Here is a 19,333-nt window from a genome sequence, read left to right as displayed (position 1 = left end):
CAATAGCATAAGATGGTCCTTTTACTCTAATGAGATGCATACATTTACAGCATTAGCACCCTCATTAAAAAATAATAATAATAAAGGGGGGAAAAAAGTATTAATTATGAAACGCACCACTTCCTATCATGAAGAGCCAAGGGGGTCTCCATTGGGCTCAATTAGGAAGAGCAGGGCGCAAATCCCCTGACTAAATTAATTGATACCCCGGAGCATAAGCCTCTGAGTCCCGGTACAGAATCCATGCAGCAAATTCTTTTGTATTCATTTCCAGGGCCTTTTAGAAAAAACAAGAGGGAGAAAAGGAGTTTTAATATTATCTCTTCATTGTTTTATAGATTTTTAATCTATCCTTTATTAATATATTGACTTATTTTGTTTACTTGTCGCATCTGCAGCTGGGAATAAAAGAATGTTTTCCACCAGTGCCCCATCTTGGAGCTGTCATTCCACCACACGCTGTGCACCATTACTATTTTATTTGCCATGTCAGCTGTTGTGTGCAGACTGAAAATGCAAAAAAAAAAAAAAAGTTAATGATTAAAAGCATCGTAAATTATACTGAAAGCTTTTCTATCCAAACAGTTCCGAAGCATAGGGCGGGGGCGAGGGGAGCAAGAAAGGAAAAATTAGGAGGCAGAAAGAAAAATAGACCAGAGAGGGGGGGCAGAAAAGGGATGGAGCTGTGACACAGATCCAGCCAGCAGCTGTCATGCAGTGGGGAACACCAGGGGGTAAGGAGGAAGAAATGACAAGACTAGCTCAATCAACATCTTGTCAACACAGCTAGCTGATGTGTACAGACAACCCCCCCCCACACACACACACACTTTATTTTTTATTTTTTTTAATGGCTTTTTGTTTCCTGTCCTGCTGCCAGCCAGCCAGTCACTTGTTATCAGTCTACACGGAGTCAGCTCCCGGGTCTTTGACTCCTAGGTTTCAGAGTTGGAGGTGGGAGAGAGAGGGGGGGGGGTTAAAAGCTGTGCTTGGATTTTACTCCAGGAGATGCATTCCCCCCAACTCTGAAGCCTAAAGAGAAGAGACCTCTACACTGGCAGAACATGCGTGTGTGTGAGAGAACAGTACGGGAATGAGTGTGTTTATGACACATTGTCAGGCACTGCAGCACAGTGACTGGGCGAATCATTCACATACACTCACGCTCTGAATGTGTCACATCAGCAATCTTGGCCCCCATCACTTCCAGCCTCTTCTTTTTTTCCCTCCTCATCCCTCCTTCTTTCCCCTCCTTTTATGCATACCACTCTATTGCACTATCCACAGCATCTGTTGTAGCTGCTACCCAGGGAAAACCTCTGCTGCTGCTCGCCCATGCGATCAGCCTCGCTGCTGCCCTAATGCCTTCAGCACCCCTGTCCCAGCGGGGGGAAAAGACTCATGGCGACGGCCTTGGAGACAGACTGATTACTGCACCCCCTCTCCGCTCCTTTTCTCCCCCCTACATCCCACTTTCACCTGACAGGAGCCAGCTCCATTTTTACCTTGCTTCAGTTTTTCTGCTCTTTCAAACATATGGCTGTTTTTTTTTTTGCTATCCCCCACTCCTAACCTGCTTTCTTGAGTGTTGTGTTGACAAGCTGACACAAACCCCTGTGATTTTCACACCAGGGATGAGGAGAGGAGTGAGTGAGAAGGACGGGGGGGGGGGGGGGGGGGGGGCAAGGGAGAGTCATGACATGACAACTGGAAAGTCTGGAAAAAGTGGAGTGATGGCAAAGGGACCCACGCAGAAAGCAAATCAACAATTAGTTGCACCTTATGTAACTCTCAAGGGCTGCCTGCTGAGTATTGATTTCAGGGATCATGCCATACTGGCTGCAGATGGATAGGCAATGAGCGCAGGAATGGGGCTGGATTGTTGATGGATGCAGGAATGGAAGAGAATGCCTTGGGTGGGGGGGGTATCAGCAAAGCAGCAGCAGCAGCAGGGGGGATTCGGGGGATGAGCTAGTCCACTCTGAAAAAAAAAAAAAGCTTAGGTCTGAGCCAAGATTTTCACAATAGAATAAAGGCTGAAAGGGGAGGCTAGGAGGATTAAACTCCAGCAAAACAGCTCTTAAAGAGCTGTTAGAGCGCAATTTGGGCACAAAAATGCAGAATGGGAGAAAAGATAGTGAGGGCGGGTGGGTGGCAGTGCAGCTGGAATGCTGTGCGAGAGAGAAAGAGGTTTCTGCATGGACACCATCAGAGGAAAAAGAAAACATCTGCAAAGACACAAGCTGAGGCTGTTTGTCCAAGTCAAAGAAGCTCACAGAGGGCTCCGTAGATGCAGAATGGCACTAGAAATGCTGGTGCCATTTTGCCATGGGCTGGTCGGGGCAGCTGTTGTTAACCCCCCACTTCAAGCTCCCACAAGTTCTGTAGGAGTTACTGTAATGAGCTTAGTAGCCAGATCAAACATGAGATGGATGCAATGTCCCCTCGGGAACTCTGGTTTAGCTTCTTACCATTTCAGTCTGTTTTGTATGCACACACACAAACACACAAACATGAGCAGAGGAAGACAAAAGAAGCAGACTCAAAACAAAGGGATAATAATTCCATACAGAGAGAAATGGAGCTCCCATTTTCCACCCCGATTTAGAAGCCTTATCTAGACAAGGCACAATGGATGGCATTTGGGGGGAAAAGCTGTTTATTCCAGGCTTCACTTTTTTTGCAAATTGTCTTGTTCTGCACTGGATTTTTCTTTTTTCTTTTTTTTGTTTCCTCTGACTCTTGTTGTGAGAAACTTACACCAGTTAGATTTTACATTTGCCACTCAGCGCCAAAAGGCAAGTAGTTATTTCATCCAGCGTCTCTAATTATTACTTCTCAGAACAAACTGGCCATCTAAGTGGATAGCACTAATATCAGCCTTGCAGGGAACGAAGTTGTGGAAGAAAAGCAGGGCTGAAAAAGAAAAAACCCTCAACAGTCTGCCACTCAACTTCATATGCAGTTGGTTATTGCAAAACAGCAACTAAATAACCTAAATGTCAAAGCTGTTGTTACTTTATGTTTAAACTAGAATGAATTAACTTCTAACCTTAGATGCATTATTTTCATTGATGGTTACTGTGGTGACTCAATGGCAGAAACACAGTCTGAGAGGGATTCAGATTTTATCTAAAGGTCAAATGCTGTGCTATTATCTTTCCCAGTCTTTAGCATCATGTTTGGCACTCACACATACACACACACTCGGTTGCAGCCCGCACACTCACTTAGAACGTCAGTCTGCAGTAAATCCAACAAGGCAGATGTCCAGTCGTGGACGGATCATTGCAGACATCTGTCTGTTTTCTTTTTGATCCCTCCTAATGTGAGCGTATCCTTATCAGTTCTGATGAAAGGGAGGAGGGTGTGTGTGTGTGTGTGTGTGTGTGTGTGTGTGTGTGTGTGTGTGAGAGAGGTGGGCGGTGCAGGCAATGCCAGGGTCAGCTCTAAGCCATTTAATGGATGGTGGTCAAGTTTGAGAGGGTGCTCTCCACTTATCTCCAGCCATGTGACAGCGAAGTCAGAGTGTCAAAGTAGCTGCTAAATGTACCCTCCAGTGCCTGACAAGTTGCTTCCCCTATTAACACTGCCCTGTCCTCTACACTATGGCACACTGGCCTGAGCATACACAGCACATTTTCGGACAGACATAGCTCAAACTGCCATGCAGCAATGCACGTAAACGTAAACTTTTCAGCGTCCATAGTTTGAAATATTGTTGTTATTTTGAGAAAATTTGATGTTGATATTGTTACTAAGGAAGAACAGGAGCATCATACATTAAGCAATGTAGGGAACAAGAAAATTCAGTTTTTGTTAAATGCCAGAGATCTACATAATGTAATTTCAGTGATAATGTGATGTGACGTTAAATGGATGCAACTATAATCATCTGCATCCATATTTACCTGCACATGATTTCCGTCAGAATGGTGCTAACATACTGCGGAAATGTAAGAATTTCAAGGGGATTTAGGTTTTTCTTTATGTGTGCGATTCAGCTGGAGCCAATAAGGCGAGCTTCTTTCAGTCTGGTGGAAAAAGAAAACACTCCCAAAAAAAAATGGTGACGTTTGCTGGTGTTCTTCACAGTACGTGACACTGCAGCACACAGAGAACAAACCTCTTCACACCCACAGCTCCTCACATCTTCTGACTGCTTCTCCTCCACTAATTTTGTCTGGTTCCTTCTCTCTCCCCCCTTCAGAAATGTATTCATGTAATTAAGCTGCTAATACACCGTCAAGGAATTGTCTAATTCAGCAAGGAGGAATTAAAGGAATCTGGCATGAGTCATTAGCCAGTGGAGATGTTCTGTTGATCGTTTTCAATAAAGGATGAGGAGAGCCGTGAATCACGTAGAATGAAGACATACACAGCACGGTCTGTACTATATTTGTACAGATTTATATGTCTATATTTGACATAGGTGTGTGCACATGCCAGTAATTGCTGTGTTATTTCTAAACACGAGAATTTGTGAGTTAAAGAAATGCGACTCAACTCACCCATCCAAACCAGCAACTTCTACAGCAGATTAATATCCATTGCAAAAAAAAAGAAATAGACCTATTTGTAATCAGAGTTTGAACACTTGCAGGCACAAAGAGGGAAAAAAAAAACTCCAGGTCGCTCTGCAGAGTGAGAAAACGAAAAACACTCCATCCCCGTGAAGGCTGGATGTTAGGGACAGGCAGGGAGACTGTGGAAACAGCATTTTTTAAAGGTATGATGGGAAAATTCCAGCCTTCGCTAAATGCCTAATAGCCTGAGAGCAAAGACATTTCACTTCTCATTGACGCTTTCAAATTGGCCTCTTTTGATCCGCTGTGCGTGACACACATACAGTCTACACCTGTTTGCATCCACGGCTCCTTTGCCGTTTAAATCCCACCGGAAAATTGATGTACAGAGAGGGAGAATTTGCAAACTTCTCTCTGATCAGATATCTCTTAAAATCCTCATTTGGCCTAGTTGAACAGCATAAGACAATGTGTGTGTGTGTGAAAATGGCATTTACAGCTTTGTGTGAGAACCACAACGGTCTGAGATATGGAGGACTCACGTTCCTGATGAGCTCATTGTTTGGCCGCTTTAATTGTGCTGCTGTGTGACGCTGGCGGGAGGGCGCGAAGGGTGAGGCAGGCGAGGAGTAAGGATCAGCCCACAGTGCACCCTGAGATGAAGTGGGTAATTGAGTGCAGAATAAACTCTGCCAACTACCTCGGAAGCCCCTCTTTTGAAAAAAAATAAAGGGGGGGGGGGGGGGGGGGCAGGGACAGAAAAAAAGGGGTGAGACAGAGAGAAAATCCCAACTACCCTCTGGGGGGAAAAGCTGCTATTGAAAAGCTATTAAACTTGCATTTAGCAGGATTGATTGGAAATGAAGAGGCCTATTAAATGAGAGGGACAAGGGGACAATAGCGCGTCTCTGGCCGCCGTATGTTGCCCTCCTTTCACAGCCTTTCTTTGCCTTGGAAGGGGGTGTGGGGGGCAACCCTGTCTGTTTAAGTATACTCACCAAAAGAAGCAGTTGAGGTGTGTGTTTGTGTGTGTGTCGGAGGGGGGGGGGGCTTAAAAGAACCGTCTTTATCTTCTTTTGTCCCCTTTCCTTCTCCACCAAGCAACAAAGAAGTAGAGATAAAGAATGAGGGAAGGTTTTTAAAGTCTTTTTCCAACTCACACAGACACCCCTACTTAGATAACCAACCAACTGCCCCTCCCTCTCACCTCCTACCTTCCCCTATGGATTAGTTACCTCTGGAGTGTTGCCATCTCCCCCTGCCAGTAGGATTTGTAATACTCAATCTTAAGCAATAGTGGCACAAACAGTCGGAGTTGTGTATTTGTACTCACGCTGCGCCTCTTGCTGTGTGAATGTAAGCCAGCCAATCCGGAGAGGCTGTGCGCCTCACTTAAACACGCCGGCGAAGCAGAGGCAGGTGTCTCCGCTGACTTTCAGCAGGCTCAAACGCATGGGTCCCTTGGGAACTTTAATGGAGTTTTGATTGTTTAACATCCATTTTTACCAAAAGCACATGGAAAAAGTGGCAGATTTTTCTCCCCAGAAATGCGTTTGTTTCATGTCAGTGTGCACATAACCATATGGTCTTTGGAAACGGTTAAATAAGTTATGGGGCTCTGCTGTTTCTGTCTCTTAGAAGCCACATTCATAGGAAATCTAATATTTTCCCACATGTCAGCCTTGTTAATTTTCTTAGCAAGTGTCATAACAGGAAGAAAGAACTGTGCAGTACATGACCGTCTGCTTTTTCCCCCTACTTAGTTCATCCATTTTTCTAGATCCACTTAAGCGAAAGTTTCATTTTGCTTATCTGCTGGCACTGGACAACCTTGCTGCCATATTTTGCTCTTGTTTTTTTTTTTATTCACTTAGTGAATTTAAATACATTTCCATCTTCCATTATTGAAAAAGCTGATTGTAAGAAATAATAACATTCTATTTTTTTCTTCTTCCCAGCAGCCACTCAAGCTGCCTACTTCTCTCAGCAGCCCCAAGACCAGGTGGTGGTGTCAGGCCAGTCAGTGACTCTACCTTGTGTCATTGTGGGATACAGAGGAATGGTACAGTGGACCAAAGATGGCTTGGCACTGGGTGGAGAAAGAGACTTACCAGGTACTATCACTAACCCTTTACCTTCTTCTCCCCCTCCACTTTATTTATTGCCCTCCGAGTCTGTCTCTGTCTTGTTGCGATCAATTCCAGGTTTCATTAGAAATCAACTCTCCGTCTGTCAACCAACCGGGTTTTACACAAGTGAATGGCGAGAGAAGAATGCACAGCTGACAGATCATCCGCTGCTGCACAGACCCAACTTTAATTTGTTGTTTAGCATTTTAAGAGCCTTGTAGGAAGGTGGATAATCAATTGACTTTTGTCACACTCTGACATTTAAATGTGCAGCAGAGTCGAGGGAAAGCGGAGAGGTTTCCTCTTGGCCTTAACCACTTCTTCTTTGTTTGTCTGTGTTTAAAGGACAGCCCCCTCATGCAGCAGCACTTTCACATGTTGAATTTTCAATATCATGCTGCTCTGCCATACTGCACTGACTCAATGCCTGTCCCTGTGAGGTGCTGCGTGCTTTCATTTGTGCCTCATAAAGAGCTTTTCCACATTTCTTTTGCCTTTGTTCTGGGCTCAAGTCTGCCTATTTTTTACTTTTTTCATTATGTGTTTGTTGTTGGTTAAATTGTTGGTTGACTCTGTGTTCTCTGTGCTGGCTTCATGCAGGCTGGACGCGGTATTCCTTAATGGGCGACCCGCTATCAGGCGAGCACAGCTTGCTGATCGATTCAGCGGAGTTGGCGGATGACGCGGTGTATGAGTGTCAGGCTACACAGGCGGGGCTGCGCTCGCACCGCGCCAAGCTCACTGTACTAGGTAAGATACAAAGCTCACTCATGATCCTCACAGCCAGCCCTCATGCCAAAGCCTGCAGGCTGGCAAACCTTTGGAAAAACAAGTCAACTCAAAGTCTCTTCATCACTAAACACCAAAGCACAAAGATGTGCATTTGCAACACTCTCCTTGTGCAGAAAAAAGTAAACACTTTAAAAGGCAATGTAGATGAAAATATATCAAAGCATAATTATAATTTGGAAACAATCATTTCCCTCTTCTTCTTTCTCTTTCGGCTTTTCCCATCAGGGGTCGCCACAGCGAATCATCCTTTTCCACCTCACCCTATCATGAACATCTTCTACCCTAACGTTAGCCAACTTCATGTCCTCTGTTAAGACATCCATGTATCTCCTCTTTGGCCGTCCTCTTGCCCTCCTGCCAGGCAGCTCCATCTCCAACATCCTTCTACCAATATATCCACTATCCCTCCTCTGAACATGTCCAAACCATCCCAGTCTGGCTTCTCTGACTTTGTCGCTAACACAGGCAACATGAGCCGTCCCTCTGATGTACTCGTTCCTTATCCTGTCTAACCTGGTCACTCCTAAGGAGAACCTCAACATCTTCATCTCCGCTACCTCCATCTCAGCCTCTTGTCTCTGTCTCACTGCTACCGTCTCTAACCCATAGAGCAGAGCTGGTCTCACCACTGTCTTGTACACCTTTCCTTTGAGTCTTGCTGGCACTCTTCTGTCACACAACACTCCTGACACTTTCCTCCAACCGCTCCAACCTGCCTGCACTCGCCTCTTCACCTCTTTTCCACAATCCCCATCACACTGAACTGTTGACCCCAAGTACTTAAACTCCTGCACCTTCTTCACCTCAGTCCCCTGTAACCTAACGCTTCTACCTTGATCCCTCTCGTTCAGACACATGTATTCTGTGTCTGAACGAGAGGAAACAATCATTTCCCAATTGAGAGAATTGCTGTTCTAAATCTGCTTTACTAGGGGAAAACATTTCTCTAAAAGATCCCAATCAAGGCCCGGGACAAAGCGAAAAGGGAAACCGTATTTCAGTGGCCATAATCAAGACTGCACTCCTCCAGGATAATGTGATTGCTGCAGTCACAAATGACTTGCATAGTTGCTTGAAAGTCTAGATCTGCACAGTTAGCACATTTTGCAGTGAGCCACAACATCTATCAAGTGCAAGGCGTTTTTTACATTAACGTGATGTGAGTGATCTACTTCTTCGCACAGACGTACCGAGGGTAGGAGGGTGGGGGTTGTGGAGTGGGGTAGGGTGGGATAAGGCATGCTGAGGATCCGGAATGACAGATCTTGTGGGAATTGAAATCAGCAAAGCACTGCTGGCATCTGGTGGCATGTGAAGGAACATCACTCTATTAATTAGTCCTGTTGATTCCACATAAATTGTCCCAGAAGCAAACATTATTAGTAAATAGAGGGAAGGCAGACAGAGACCTTTCATTTAGCCCTGCTTCCTCATATTACTCACTGCTATCATGGGGACCAGTTCATAACAAACCTGCAGAGCTCCTCCAGTCTGTCCATTTCCATGAGGTTGCAGTGGCGAGTGGCTTAGAGCAGATTGCCAAGGCAAGGCACTGCAGTAATGCACAGTTTGTAAAAACATTTTAGCTAAATGAATAGTTTCGAAGAGCCTCTCCAAACTGATGTGCCTTCCTTGGTGTCTAGTGGTGCAGCCATCACGTACATTTACAGAAGGTTCTATAGGTGCATGTCACTTGTGTAAAGAAACTGTTGCCTCTGCTATGAATGCAGTCTGAAGGCGCATGGATAGTGTTGTAAACATGACATGCACATGAAGGAAATCAAATGCACTACCTGCAGTTTACATTTTCAGCATGGGTGTTAAAGACTGTTTTGTCTGTGTATGCATATGCGCTTACTTACATCTGCGTGCGTGTGTGTGCTTGTGTGAGTAAATCAAAGCGCCCAGATGAGACCAAAGCAATCCTGCACAGTCAAAGGAGTCAACAGTGGGAGTGCAGTCAGGGGAATCGGCATGGAAATTAAAATCACCTAGCTCTCGGATTCCATTAGTGTCCGCGCCGCGGCAGCGGAAGGACCTCTGACAATTCAGATACACACAGTGAAATTGGTTTGGTGGAGGGTGCTAGAAAGGCCAGCTCTAACCTCATGTTTACGTCTTTCCTTATTGGTTGGGGAGATATACACCTTCATCGGGGGTGGCACGCTTGGCTTGCCAGTGGTGCGTGCAAAACCATGCAAATAAATGAAGAAATAAGCAATTCAGTTGAAACATCACTCTGCAACAGAAAGCGCAAATAGAGCAATAAAGCTAGTCCCAAAGAAGGAAATAAATAAGGTTGAGTGTTTCCTTTTTTCTCTAAATAACTCTTTTATGGTCTTTTCTCCTGTCTGAAACTACACCTTGTTAACAGACGGTAAAAGGGTGTTGTTATGTATTAATACAGAGATAAGAGTAACACCAGTTTTCCTTCTGTGCTTGCCTGAAGCTGCCATAAGACTTTTTGGTTTCAAGGAATATTTTTCTGCTGCTTTACAGTTCCTCCCTCTGACCCTGTGGTGGAAGGTGGCCCTGTTGTACGTCTGAAGGCCCACACACCACACAACCTCACCTGCAGAGCCTCGGGAGCCAAACCTGCTGCTGAGATCACCTGGTACAGAGATGGAGAGGTCATGGAGACTGCAATTTATTCCAAGGTACAGAGAGAGCAGATCTGTGCAGAGCATTATCTTTCAATCGCAAACACCCACACCATGTTGCAGAATGCAACAGTAGGTGGAAATAAATGCAAAGATATTCAAAAAAAAGAAATATTTTCTCCCGGGGTAAGATACTCTATCTCTGCTGTGTGCGTTATTTTATTTTTCTCATTTTTTCTTATTTTTTTACATCTATTGCCACCCTTCTCTCTCAAGATTTGTTGTCTTACCCACTGCAGTCCCCCTCCCATTTCCACTCACGCCTGACCCCCCACCTTCTCCTCCTCTGCCCCCTCTCTCTCCACTGCCTGCTAATGCAGCTACACTGGAGCATAACTGGAGCATGCCAAAGCTCAGACAGGCATGAGCGTTTCATACAGTAGCGTTTCTGCAGAGAAGAAATCACCCACAACAATGTAGAAACACAATGGAGATGCGCCGGAGCGTGAGCCAGCAGCGGCTGGGAAAGTGTCACATTTTTCATGCTCTCTGACCACGCTAAACGACGCTAAACGCCACATTTAAGGAGGTGAAAGGCTGCAGTGAAAAGGGGGAAGTCGTAAGAATTGGAAGAGAGAGGGGAGAAGAGGATATGAGATATAAGGAAGAAAAGGGATAGACGGGGACATAGATTTAGAGTCCACATGGGAGAGAGCTTTGTGAAAAGCTGAGGAAATTTTCAACTCTATGTCCAGAGTGAGAGTGGGTGTAGACAAAGGCTTGTCCGAGTGAACGGTGGTGACAGGGAGTGATGTGATTTGATCTAGCATAAAAATGCTTTTTGTGTGTCTGGCTGAGGAAGTGAAAGACCTGCTCCATTGATTTGGCTGTCAGGGGGAAAAGGTTCAGCTTGCACTCATCCTTTTTCAAAGATGTGTGACACCTCTTCCTTCTCATCACCATCAAAAAAAAAAAAAAAGAGGCACACACCCACACCTTTCAGTGTGGCCAATCCTTTTTCTTTTCTTTTGGTGGAGAAGCATAAGAAACCAAGAGAAAGTGAGGAAGCACTGAGCCATAGCCAGAGAATCTACACCTTTCCTCACTTAGGCGTATTGATTTCTGTGAGCAGTAAATAGATTTAAAAGATGATGACAAACAAGGAGCGCCGACAGGGAACACTCTCAGAAATGTGGGAACAGCACAATATCCCCAGCTGCATCATAAAATATATGATTTAGATGACGTGCCAAAGAACAGGATTGCAATTTTAATGCTTCACACACGTGAAAAAGAAGTTTTGTCATATGGTGTCGTATCGTGACTTGTTTTGTACTCCATCGAGCTGATTTTCGGCTTTATTTTGTCACCGACCTCTGTAGACATTAATGCAGGATGGTAAGAGGGAGACAGCTGTCAGCATGCTTCCAATCATCCCAGAAGATAGTGACACTGGACGCACCTACACCTGCAGAGTTCTCAACCCAGCTGCTCCTGCCGGACGACAGACATCAGTCACTATTAATGTCCAACGTGAGTACTCCAACCGCCTACCAGCCAGGTTTCTCACTGATGGAAAGTGCATGTTATGATCTACTATCCCCCTAAGTGAATTACTGTGGTTGTGCTCTTAAAGCCACATTAAGTGGTGAGTCTTGTGAGAATCTCACATGCTTTTGCTTCTAACAGACCCTCCTTCAGTGACGTTATCCGTCCAACCGCAGACGGTGACAGAGGGAGCCAAAGTCCTCTTCCTCTGCTCTGCTTCAGCCAATCCTGAGATCACAGGATACAGGTTTGTCATTTTCTTAAACCCGCTAATCTTTGAGATGCCAGGTTCTGCTGCATTAGGCTCTCAATTAGCAGCATTTGATTGACATGAGCCCAACTAATGACACATTTGATCTGCATAAGTAAGCCCTCTCCTGAATGAATGCAATGGCATAATGCAATTATCCGTCCTTCGCAGGTGGTCAAAAGGAGGAGTGCCCATCTCTGAGGCGAATGGGGACAGTCTTGAGGTGACAGTGGACTACTCTTACTTCACAGACCCCATCTCTTGTGAGGTGTCCAACTCTGTGGGCAGCACCAATGTTAGCACCCTGGTAGATGTGCAATGTGAGTTTGTCCAAAGGTAAATTTTATTGATTTAAATGTAGCTTCCATTGATGCTAACTGGCTGTCTGCTTCCCTATAGTTGGCCCCAGACTTCTTTCGGAACCCAAGCCGATGACGGTGGATATAGGGATGGATGCAGCCTTCACTTGTGCATGGACAGGAAACCCTCCTCTGACCCTGGCTTGGACAAAGCAGGGCTCCAGCGTGGTAAGCAGTCATCGGTTTATCTTGACAGTAAGCCTCTACCCTACTCCTTCAGAGGAAGACATGCTCACATGGCCCCAAGGCATAAATGCCACACACATTTTCCAACATGTTCTTTTTAGACGTCTTCAACACCTCTCTCAGCGTGCTCCCCGAGGGCTAAAGCCTCTGGCAAAAATCTGTCCATCCACTGACAGATTTCACAAGAAATGATCACCACATGACACTCTTTTCCAGCGCAATCAATCGGTCAATCAGTCAGTCAGTCAAGACATGAGCCGAGGTGGAGATAAACAGAGTTGCAACATGTGTGGCCACTCCTGCTGCAGGATCTCTGCAAGTGAGCCATGAAAAAATATTCTTCTCCTCTTCCCTATGCATTTCCCCAAAGCCAGTTTTTTAAGTGGAAAAAATGGGCCTTTTCCACCTTCACTTTACATTCCCCTGGCAAAACGTCTTCCAGCCATTAGAAGGGCCATTCCTTTGGGGCGTTTCTCTTGGCAACTAATATAATTTCTGGAGCTGCTGCCCCACTGCATTCAGTTGCTGGATGGCATAAGCCATGTCGTCATCTCAACGAGAAAGCGCTTTTAGACACTCTGAGGAAAATTTGCTGGCATTTTTCTAATCCAGCCACTGTCTCTCACCCAGCCAAGAGTAATGGATTAATTGGGTTACTCTGTAAGTGTGTTGAAATAAATAAAAAAAGAAGAGAGAAGGGGGGTGGAGATGGAGGAAAAGAGGAGGACAGAGTGGGGATAAATGGATTAATCGCAGCTTGATGGAATGGCGGGATCAATGAGCTAAGGAGTGAGTGAGTGAGTGCAGCCGCTCCAAAGGCTGGGGCCCACTCACATGGTATGCTACGATCTGTCCCCACTGTTTAATTACAACAATCTCCCCAGCAGCACGGCCACTCAGCGGTGGCCTGAGTGCTTAATGCTGTGATTAAAGCTCTTCACAATGAAATTAAACTCAACCAGTAACATTTTTTACAATGGTCAGCCCACCTCTGTGCTACCTCCACAAAGACTGGGCCACTGATGATGAAAAGTCCCAGTTCCCTTTGTCTGCCTCCTCCAACCAATGCCTCATTTCTCACTTTTTCTCCCTCTAACACACTTCTCACTTGTCTCTCCGGATCTCCCTCTAGGTGCTCAGTAATGGTAACACCCTGCAGCTGAAGGCTGTTACCCAGGAGGATGCTGGAACATACACCTGCAAGGCCATTGTTCCCCGCATTGGAGTTGCAGAAAGAGATGTCACTCTAACTGTGAATGGTGAGTTGTCTTTTTTTTGTGAAGGAAAATTTATGTTCAGTTGAAAATGACTACATTTAAGATCTCCTTTAAGATACTTCAGAATTTGCAAGTAACGGGACAATATATGCCAGTACACTTGCATGTCATTGGACACTTAACTTTCACTTAGACAAAGTATTTCAAGTTGATATTTGCTGCTTGATTACTTTTTTTTATGTTATTTATGATTCCTTTATAAGCTAAAGTTTGATAGGAAAACCTGTAACCTAAAATATAAGCATTAGAGAAAACAAAACATACACGTGTTAGTAAATCATGGCCCTATCATAAAATTAGTATTCTCAGATCAGTTTTACCTGTGACACAGAACCCAAAAATAGTAGCCTTTGTTGCAGTAATATTTTGAAATTTTAGATTTTATGACCATAAACTGATGCTTTTTTTTAAAAAGCATTGGTTTTTTTCTAATCTATGATAGTATATCTATTTTGTGAGCCACATGATACACCTAATGTGTGTCCTTTTATGTATACCTAAAAGGTAACAACTCTTATTTGTACCAGATTACTTTTAAAATACTGTAGCTGATTTTTTTTTTTAATAAAGGGTTATGTGTATTTCCTGCCCAGTAGCTTCTTTTTTGGCTGCATTGATTTAAAATGGTTCCTGAAAATGTGGTATTGATCAGCGTGGTAATAATTAATATGTTGTCTTTTATTCATCCTCTGCTTGCTCCCTGTCAATTTCTTTTTCATGGCTCTAGGTCCACCCATCATCACGGCAGATGCTACACAGCATGCAGTCAAGCACTCCAAGGGCAAGTTGGAGTGTCGGGTGGGAAGCAGCCCCCCACCCGATAACATTGTAAGTGAATCTCTAGTTGTGGTTCATTCACTTACTTGTGAAAAGCTTGTACACACATTCCTGCATGGTGGAGTTTTACCCCTGACCTCCCCTTCACACTCATGCACCAGCACATATAAGCATCACTTGTTGAAAAAAATATTTTCACAGGGGCACAAACAAAGGCAACAGCAGAGTTAAAGGAGCTGCAGAAGGTTGGCTTCCTGCAGATTTCAGCCAAACCATATTCAATTAGTGGCCCAAGAGGCATTTCTCAGCTGACCCTGTTGAACTGCTGAACGTATGCAGAGCTGTGGGAAGATAATTATGGCATGACCAGGAGGTGAGAGGCAGGTGTCCTGCCGGCTCTGTGTGCAGACAGCAGAGAATTTAATTCAATTTATTTCAGAGTGCCAATTCACAACCCAACTTGTCTCAAGATACAAAGACTGCAAGGAAAACTATCAAAACAATCAAAAACTATGTAAGGTTTTGGTCCAAATCAATTTAGCTTAGTTGGATCAATAATGCCAAACTTCTTTAATGACCTATAAAGATGACTAACATCATTTTTTGGTTTGTTCTCCTGTACTGAGCAAATACTGTGTAGAGGAGGGACTCCCTCAGTCTTATGTATTGGAATAGCTGCCTTAGTCTCCTTGGGCATCACCTGCCAGACCAACACGAGAGGCAGCTTAAACATGAGCCATGTCAGCCACACAGGGCATCAAAGGTCAGCAGATATAAAGCAGCCTGAACAAACAAACCAGTGTTAAGGCAGTAGCAGACAAGGATCTACAGCTGAACAAGAAGCTCCGCTTTTCATAGCTGGTGAGTGGTTTTCCATAAAAAAACACCTTAACCCTACTGTCTGTATTCCACAGGTGTGGACCTTTGGCGACATGACTCTGTCTTCTGGTTCCTCTGGTCGTTACTCGGTGCAGACTGTGACCAGTGACCGTGGGGTCTTCTCCTCTTTGGTGCTATCGGAGACGCTGGCACAGGATTTCCAGATGCGTTATAATTGCACAGCCTGGAACCGTTTTGGAACCGGCACGGCATTGGTCACACTAGAGGAGCAAGGTAGTTTCAAACATGCATCTCATTCAAAAATTTTAATCAAATGTTCAACCCTTTTTCTAAAAGGGAGCAGATTGGGTAGGATTACAGCTCCCCTCTTAAGCTTATCTTAATTATATTTCACTAATCAATATGATTTAATCAGCAGAAGGCTACTTTAATGAATATGTTTGCCCCACAATGTGGATATCGATCGGGGAGAAAAGTCAATTAGAGGAGTCAACATGTGTTTGCAGCTGGGATCCTACCACCATTATTGTCCCAGAGCCATGATCAGCATCCCAGCTGCACCTCACCTTAAGTGGTGTTAAATTAAAAAGTAGTCTTTTTCCACGGATGCTCATGGAAACCATTTTTGCAGCAGACACCAAAAATATGATCCTCAACAGTAATTTACATCAACATTGTAGTGCGGGGTCTCCAGGGAAGGGGGCAGCGATATCTTATGGAATCTCTAATTAGATTACTCTCTATTGCTTCATTGCATGTCAGGCCTTGTTACCTTTACTTCAGGGAGATCAGAGACAATAGCCAGACTGTGAGATGCTGAAATTCCCCTCACAAACATATGCCACATAATCTGAGAGAGAACTAGAGTTTCCTGTAGATGTGACTAGAGGAACTGCTGTATTACCAGAACCATTAAGACAAATGACAGAATCTCCTTTTTTTTTTGTCTTTTGTCATGATATATTTTTTCTTTGACGTGCTTTTAAGTCATGCAACGTCATTTCATCCCTTCTCCTCTCTTGTCAACCTTCCCTCTGTCTTGTGCTGTCAGAGGCCTTGCCCACACTGATAATTGTCGGTGGAGCAGTCGGTGGAGGGTGCGTCTTGCTCATCTGTGTCATCACGGTGGTCTCCCTGTGCTGCAGGCACACAGGCAAAGGTGAGCTCAATGGTTAGTATGCGCAAGAAGGGGAAACGGCCAACTTTTCTAATACAGTCTTCTTTGCATTTAAATAGACTTTTTATGGTCAATTTAATATACAAATGATCAAGGCAGTGAAGCTCTTTTCAACTTCTGCAGGTAAAAGGTGCACACGTCTCTCCAAGAGTGACATCCGAGTTCAGATTGTTCACAGTGATCACAATGCCACACGAGGCAACGATGATGAGGAGGATGTCAAAGAACCCATGGTAGGTATTGTTTTATTCACACCTAATCTATTATGATAAAGAGGTGGATGGAGAACATTCCAACATAAAGCTCAGACTTTCTTCTGTACATGTTCCATTAAGTTCTTCTTCATTCTTGTAATTCTTTAGAAATGCTTGGTCTTCCCTCAGGCTCCCAACAGCAGTGAGTCTCCAGGGACATCGCGCACAGAACACAGCGACCTCTTAGAGGAGGAGGACGATGAAAGATCCGACATTAAGGTATACTCTTGAATATTTACTTGGAAGATATTGACATTTTTGCCAATCTTCTGCATGATACTGACCTACTGTGAGACCTTAGATTTATTATTTTGTCTTCTTTGCAGGACCCTACCAATGGCTACTACAATGTACGAGGCCATGATGACCGCAACATCCGCAGCGGTGGATTCTCCGAGTATGTGCCCAACTCTCGGCCAGTCTACACTCCTTCGCAATTGCCCTCTCCCAGCCCAGTGTACGGTCAGCATGGCACTCAGCCTCGAATCTACGAGTTCTCCCAGAGATACTCTACTAATACAGTGAGCAGATCCTCGTACGAACAGCAGCAAGCTGGCCAGCAACAGCCTGCCCAACCAGCCAGCATATATCCTACTGATCCCGTCTACAGCAGCTCAGCGTATCTACCTGCTACGTATGGTCGTGCCTTTACCAGCTATGTCAAGCCTGCTTCCTATGAGAAGGTGGATGCTTATGACCAATCAGATCAGGCCAGCAAGGTGTCTAGCTCGTCTCGCTTTTCTTATGCCTCCTCACAAGTATCCTCACAGCAGTCCGACTTGGGCCGGCCCTCCCAACGCATGCAGACTCACGTGTGACTGGACAAAAGATGGGGAGGTAAAAAAGAAACAAGAGAGAAGATAATCATAGCCACTCTCACATATTTGTGTGGTTGGACTAATATGAATGGATAATTTTACTTACACAGCCCTACAAGGACTTGATTGCACGAAGTTGTGGGGAGTTATGATTTAAGTTTTGGGATAAGCAACCAATCAACGATGGATGACGGGATCTATCGTGCTGCCCGCAGAACTCCTGCACTAGAAAATTAAGCCAATTGCTAAAGAGTCAAAAAAAAAAAAGAAAACAATGTGAAACCTCATCTGATTTACGATGTGCAAGTGGACAGCCCAAGAGAAAAATCAGAAGCATCTCCTGAATTTGGGTGGACAAGAACAGTTTGGGTTTTGACTGCCTTTCAGTGTTCGATTCAACACTGTCAAACCTGGCCTTTTTGAATACTTTGAGGACGTTACAAGCCAAGACATACTAGAGGAAATAAGACTATATTAACAGCCCTTTGTTGTTTGTCATTTGGTGTCTTGTTGGCATGCGAAAGGAATTCTAAGCACATTAGTGTCTATCATCAACAGAAGACTGAACTATCCACAGAGATGGGCATAAACAATTCTGCACAACTGGCTTGCTGACAAGTGCTACAGGCACTGTACTGTAAGAAGAGTGATCAGCAGCTGAATTCTTCTTGCCCCAACTGTATTTCTGGAGCATCTTGTGAAAATTGTTCAGGTTTTTGGTTATAAAATGTTGTTTACCAGTTGATAAAGGAGGAAGCCACAAAGAGAATGTGTACTTTAGCCCTCATTGTATTAGAGAGCTTTTAACTGTATACCAATATGGTGGACAAGGTAAGGTTGTGACATCCCAAAGATGGTGATAAGGTTCCAAACTGGGGCGGCTAAAGCTAAAACACTGCTGTTCTAACCCCATGTGTTGTTTACTGCTGTTAACCAGTTCTAAAAATTATTAAATTACTACCAGAACAATCAAGTGTTGTTTGGAAAAAAAGGTGGCAATCTGGAACTGAACTAAACTTGAATGCAGCGTCAATTTCAGCAGGCTCAGGTGGAGTGAGGCGTTTAAAGCCGTTTTAATGTGGATCACACGCTCAAGTTTCATTTTGTCTTGGTATGTTTACAAGAAACAGGACTACCCTAAAAAGTCTAAAAATCTGTACAAAAAGGCTAAACCCATGGTTTCTCTTTGTTGCATGCAAAATGATATGTCTTGTGAAAGCTCTTCTGCGTTTCTATTCCATGTCCATTTCATGTTCGAGACATCAGTTTCTGCACCTGATCCTGTTGCATTCCACTTTCTGGATATGTCAGTATGGACGCCTGTACTGCCATTTGTCTACAAACGCTGTTATCAGGCAGCCTAAAAGAGAACAAATTTCACTCAAGGTGAGGTGACAAACATCATTGCTTGTCTTTATTTTTATATTTTATATAAGCCTTAAAGTACAGCGTGTAAGCTGCTCTATTGTATAGTATCTTTATATACACATGTATCCATCTTGGTTGATTTCTTTTGGTTCCACTAAGTTTCCTGTCAAAGTTGTTCATCAATCATTGAATGCAGTTTTATATGCTTTTTTGTGGGGGAGGGGAAACAACTAATTACCATTTTTTGTTCATTCTTTTAATAATGTATTCAGAATTTTATTTGCTGAAATGAACTATTGTTGCTTGTACCTTTGTACACATATTTATATTTAAATAAAACCATTTCCGATAAAGAGGTGGCTTTCTGAAAGTTAATCAGCCTGGCACACAAGCGAGCATAGAGTGACAAACAAAGCTCCCGTGCAGCAGAAG

The 19,333-nt window shown here is 44.1% G+C and overlaps 1 protein-coding gene across 8 annotated transcripts in view; it reads left to right on the top strand.

Moving 5' to 3' along the window:
• kirrel3l (kirre like nephrin family adhesion molecule 3, like) overlaps nucleotides 1-19,254 on the top strand; it is a 32,080-nt gene extending 12,826 nt beyond the window's left edge. Inside the window, exons 2-15 of one of the 8 annotated variants that reach the window (XM_004077804.5) lie at nucleotides 6,485-6,640; nucleotides 7,256-7,405; nucleotides 9,947-10,104; nucleotides 11,430-11,580; nucleotides 11,737-11,842; nucleotides 12,017-12,165; nucleotides 12,245-12,372; nucleotides 13,523-13,649; nucleotides 14,395-14,495; nucleotides 15,359-15,557; nucleotides 16,336-16,443; nucleotides 16,585-16,694; nucleotides 16,845-16,934; nucleotides 17,042-19,254. In XM_004077804.5, the coding sequence (XP_004077852.1) occupies nucleotides 6,485-6,640; nucleotides 7,256-7,405; nucleotides 9,947-10,104; nucleotides 11,430-11,580; nucleotides 11,737-11,842; nucleotides 12,017-12,165; nucleotides 12,245-12,372; nucleotides 13,523-13,649; nucleotides 14,395-14,495; nucleotides 15,359-15,557; nucleotides 16,336-16,443; nucleotides 16,585-16,694; nucleotides 16,845-16,934; nucleotides 17,042-17,533 (2,225 nt within the window). In that variant the 3' untranslated portion in view covers nucleotides 17,534-19,254. Of the gene's footprint in view, nucleotides 1-6,484; nucleotides 6,641-7,255; nucleotides 7,406-9,946; nucleotides 10,105-11,429; nucleotides 11,581-11,736; nucleotides 11,843-12,016; nucleotides 12,166-12,244; nucleotides 12,373-13,522; nucleotides 13,650-14,394; nucleotides 14,496-15,358; nucleotides 15,558-16,335; nucleotides 16,456-16,584; nucleotides 16,695-16,823; nucleotides 16,935-17,041 lie in introns of all 8 variants that reach the window. The other 7 variants (XM_011485114.4, XM_078932886.1, XM_078932884.1 and 4 more) reach the window with 7 other exon arrangements.
• Nucleotides 19,255-19,333: the final 79 nt, after the last annotated feature.

The sequence above is a fragment of the Oryzias latipes genome, chromosome 16, assembly GCF_053564925.1.
Source record: "Oryzias latipes strain Hd-rR chromosome 16, Olatipes_Hd-rR_3.1".
Lineage (NCBI taxonomy): Eukaryota > Metazoa > Chordata > Actinopteri > Beloniformes > Adrianichthyidae > Oryzias > Oryzias latipes.
The sequence above is the reverse complement of the archived record's forward strand: the minus strand, read 5'-3'. Positions and strand labels throughout refer to the sequence as shown.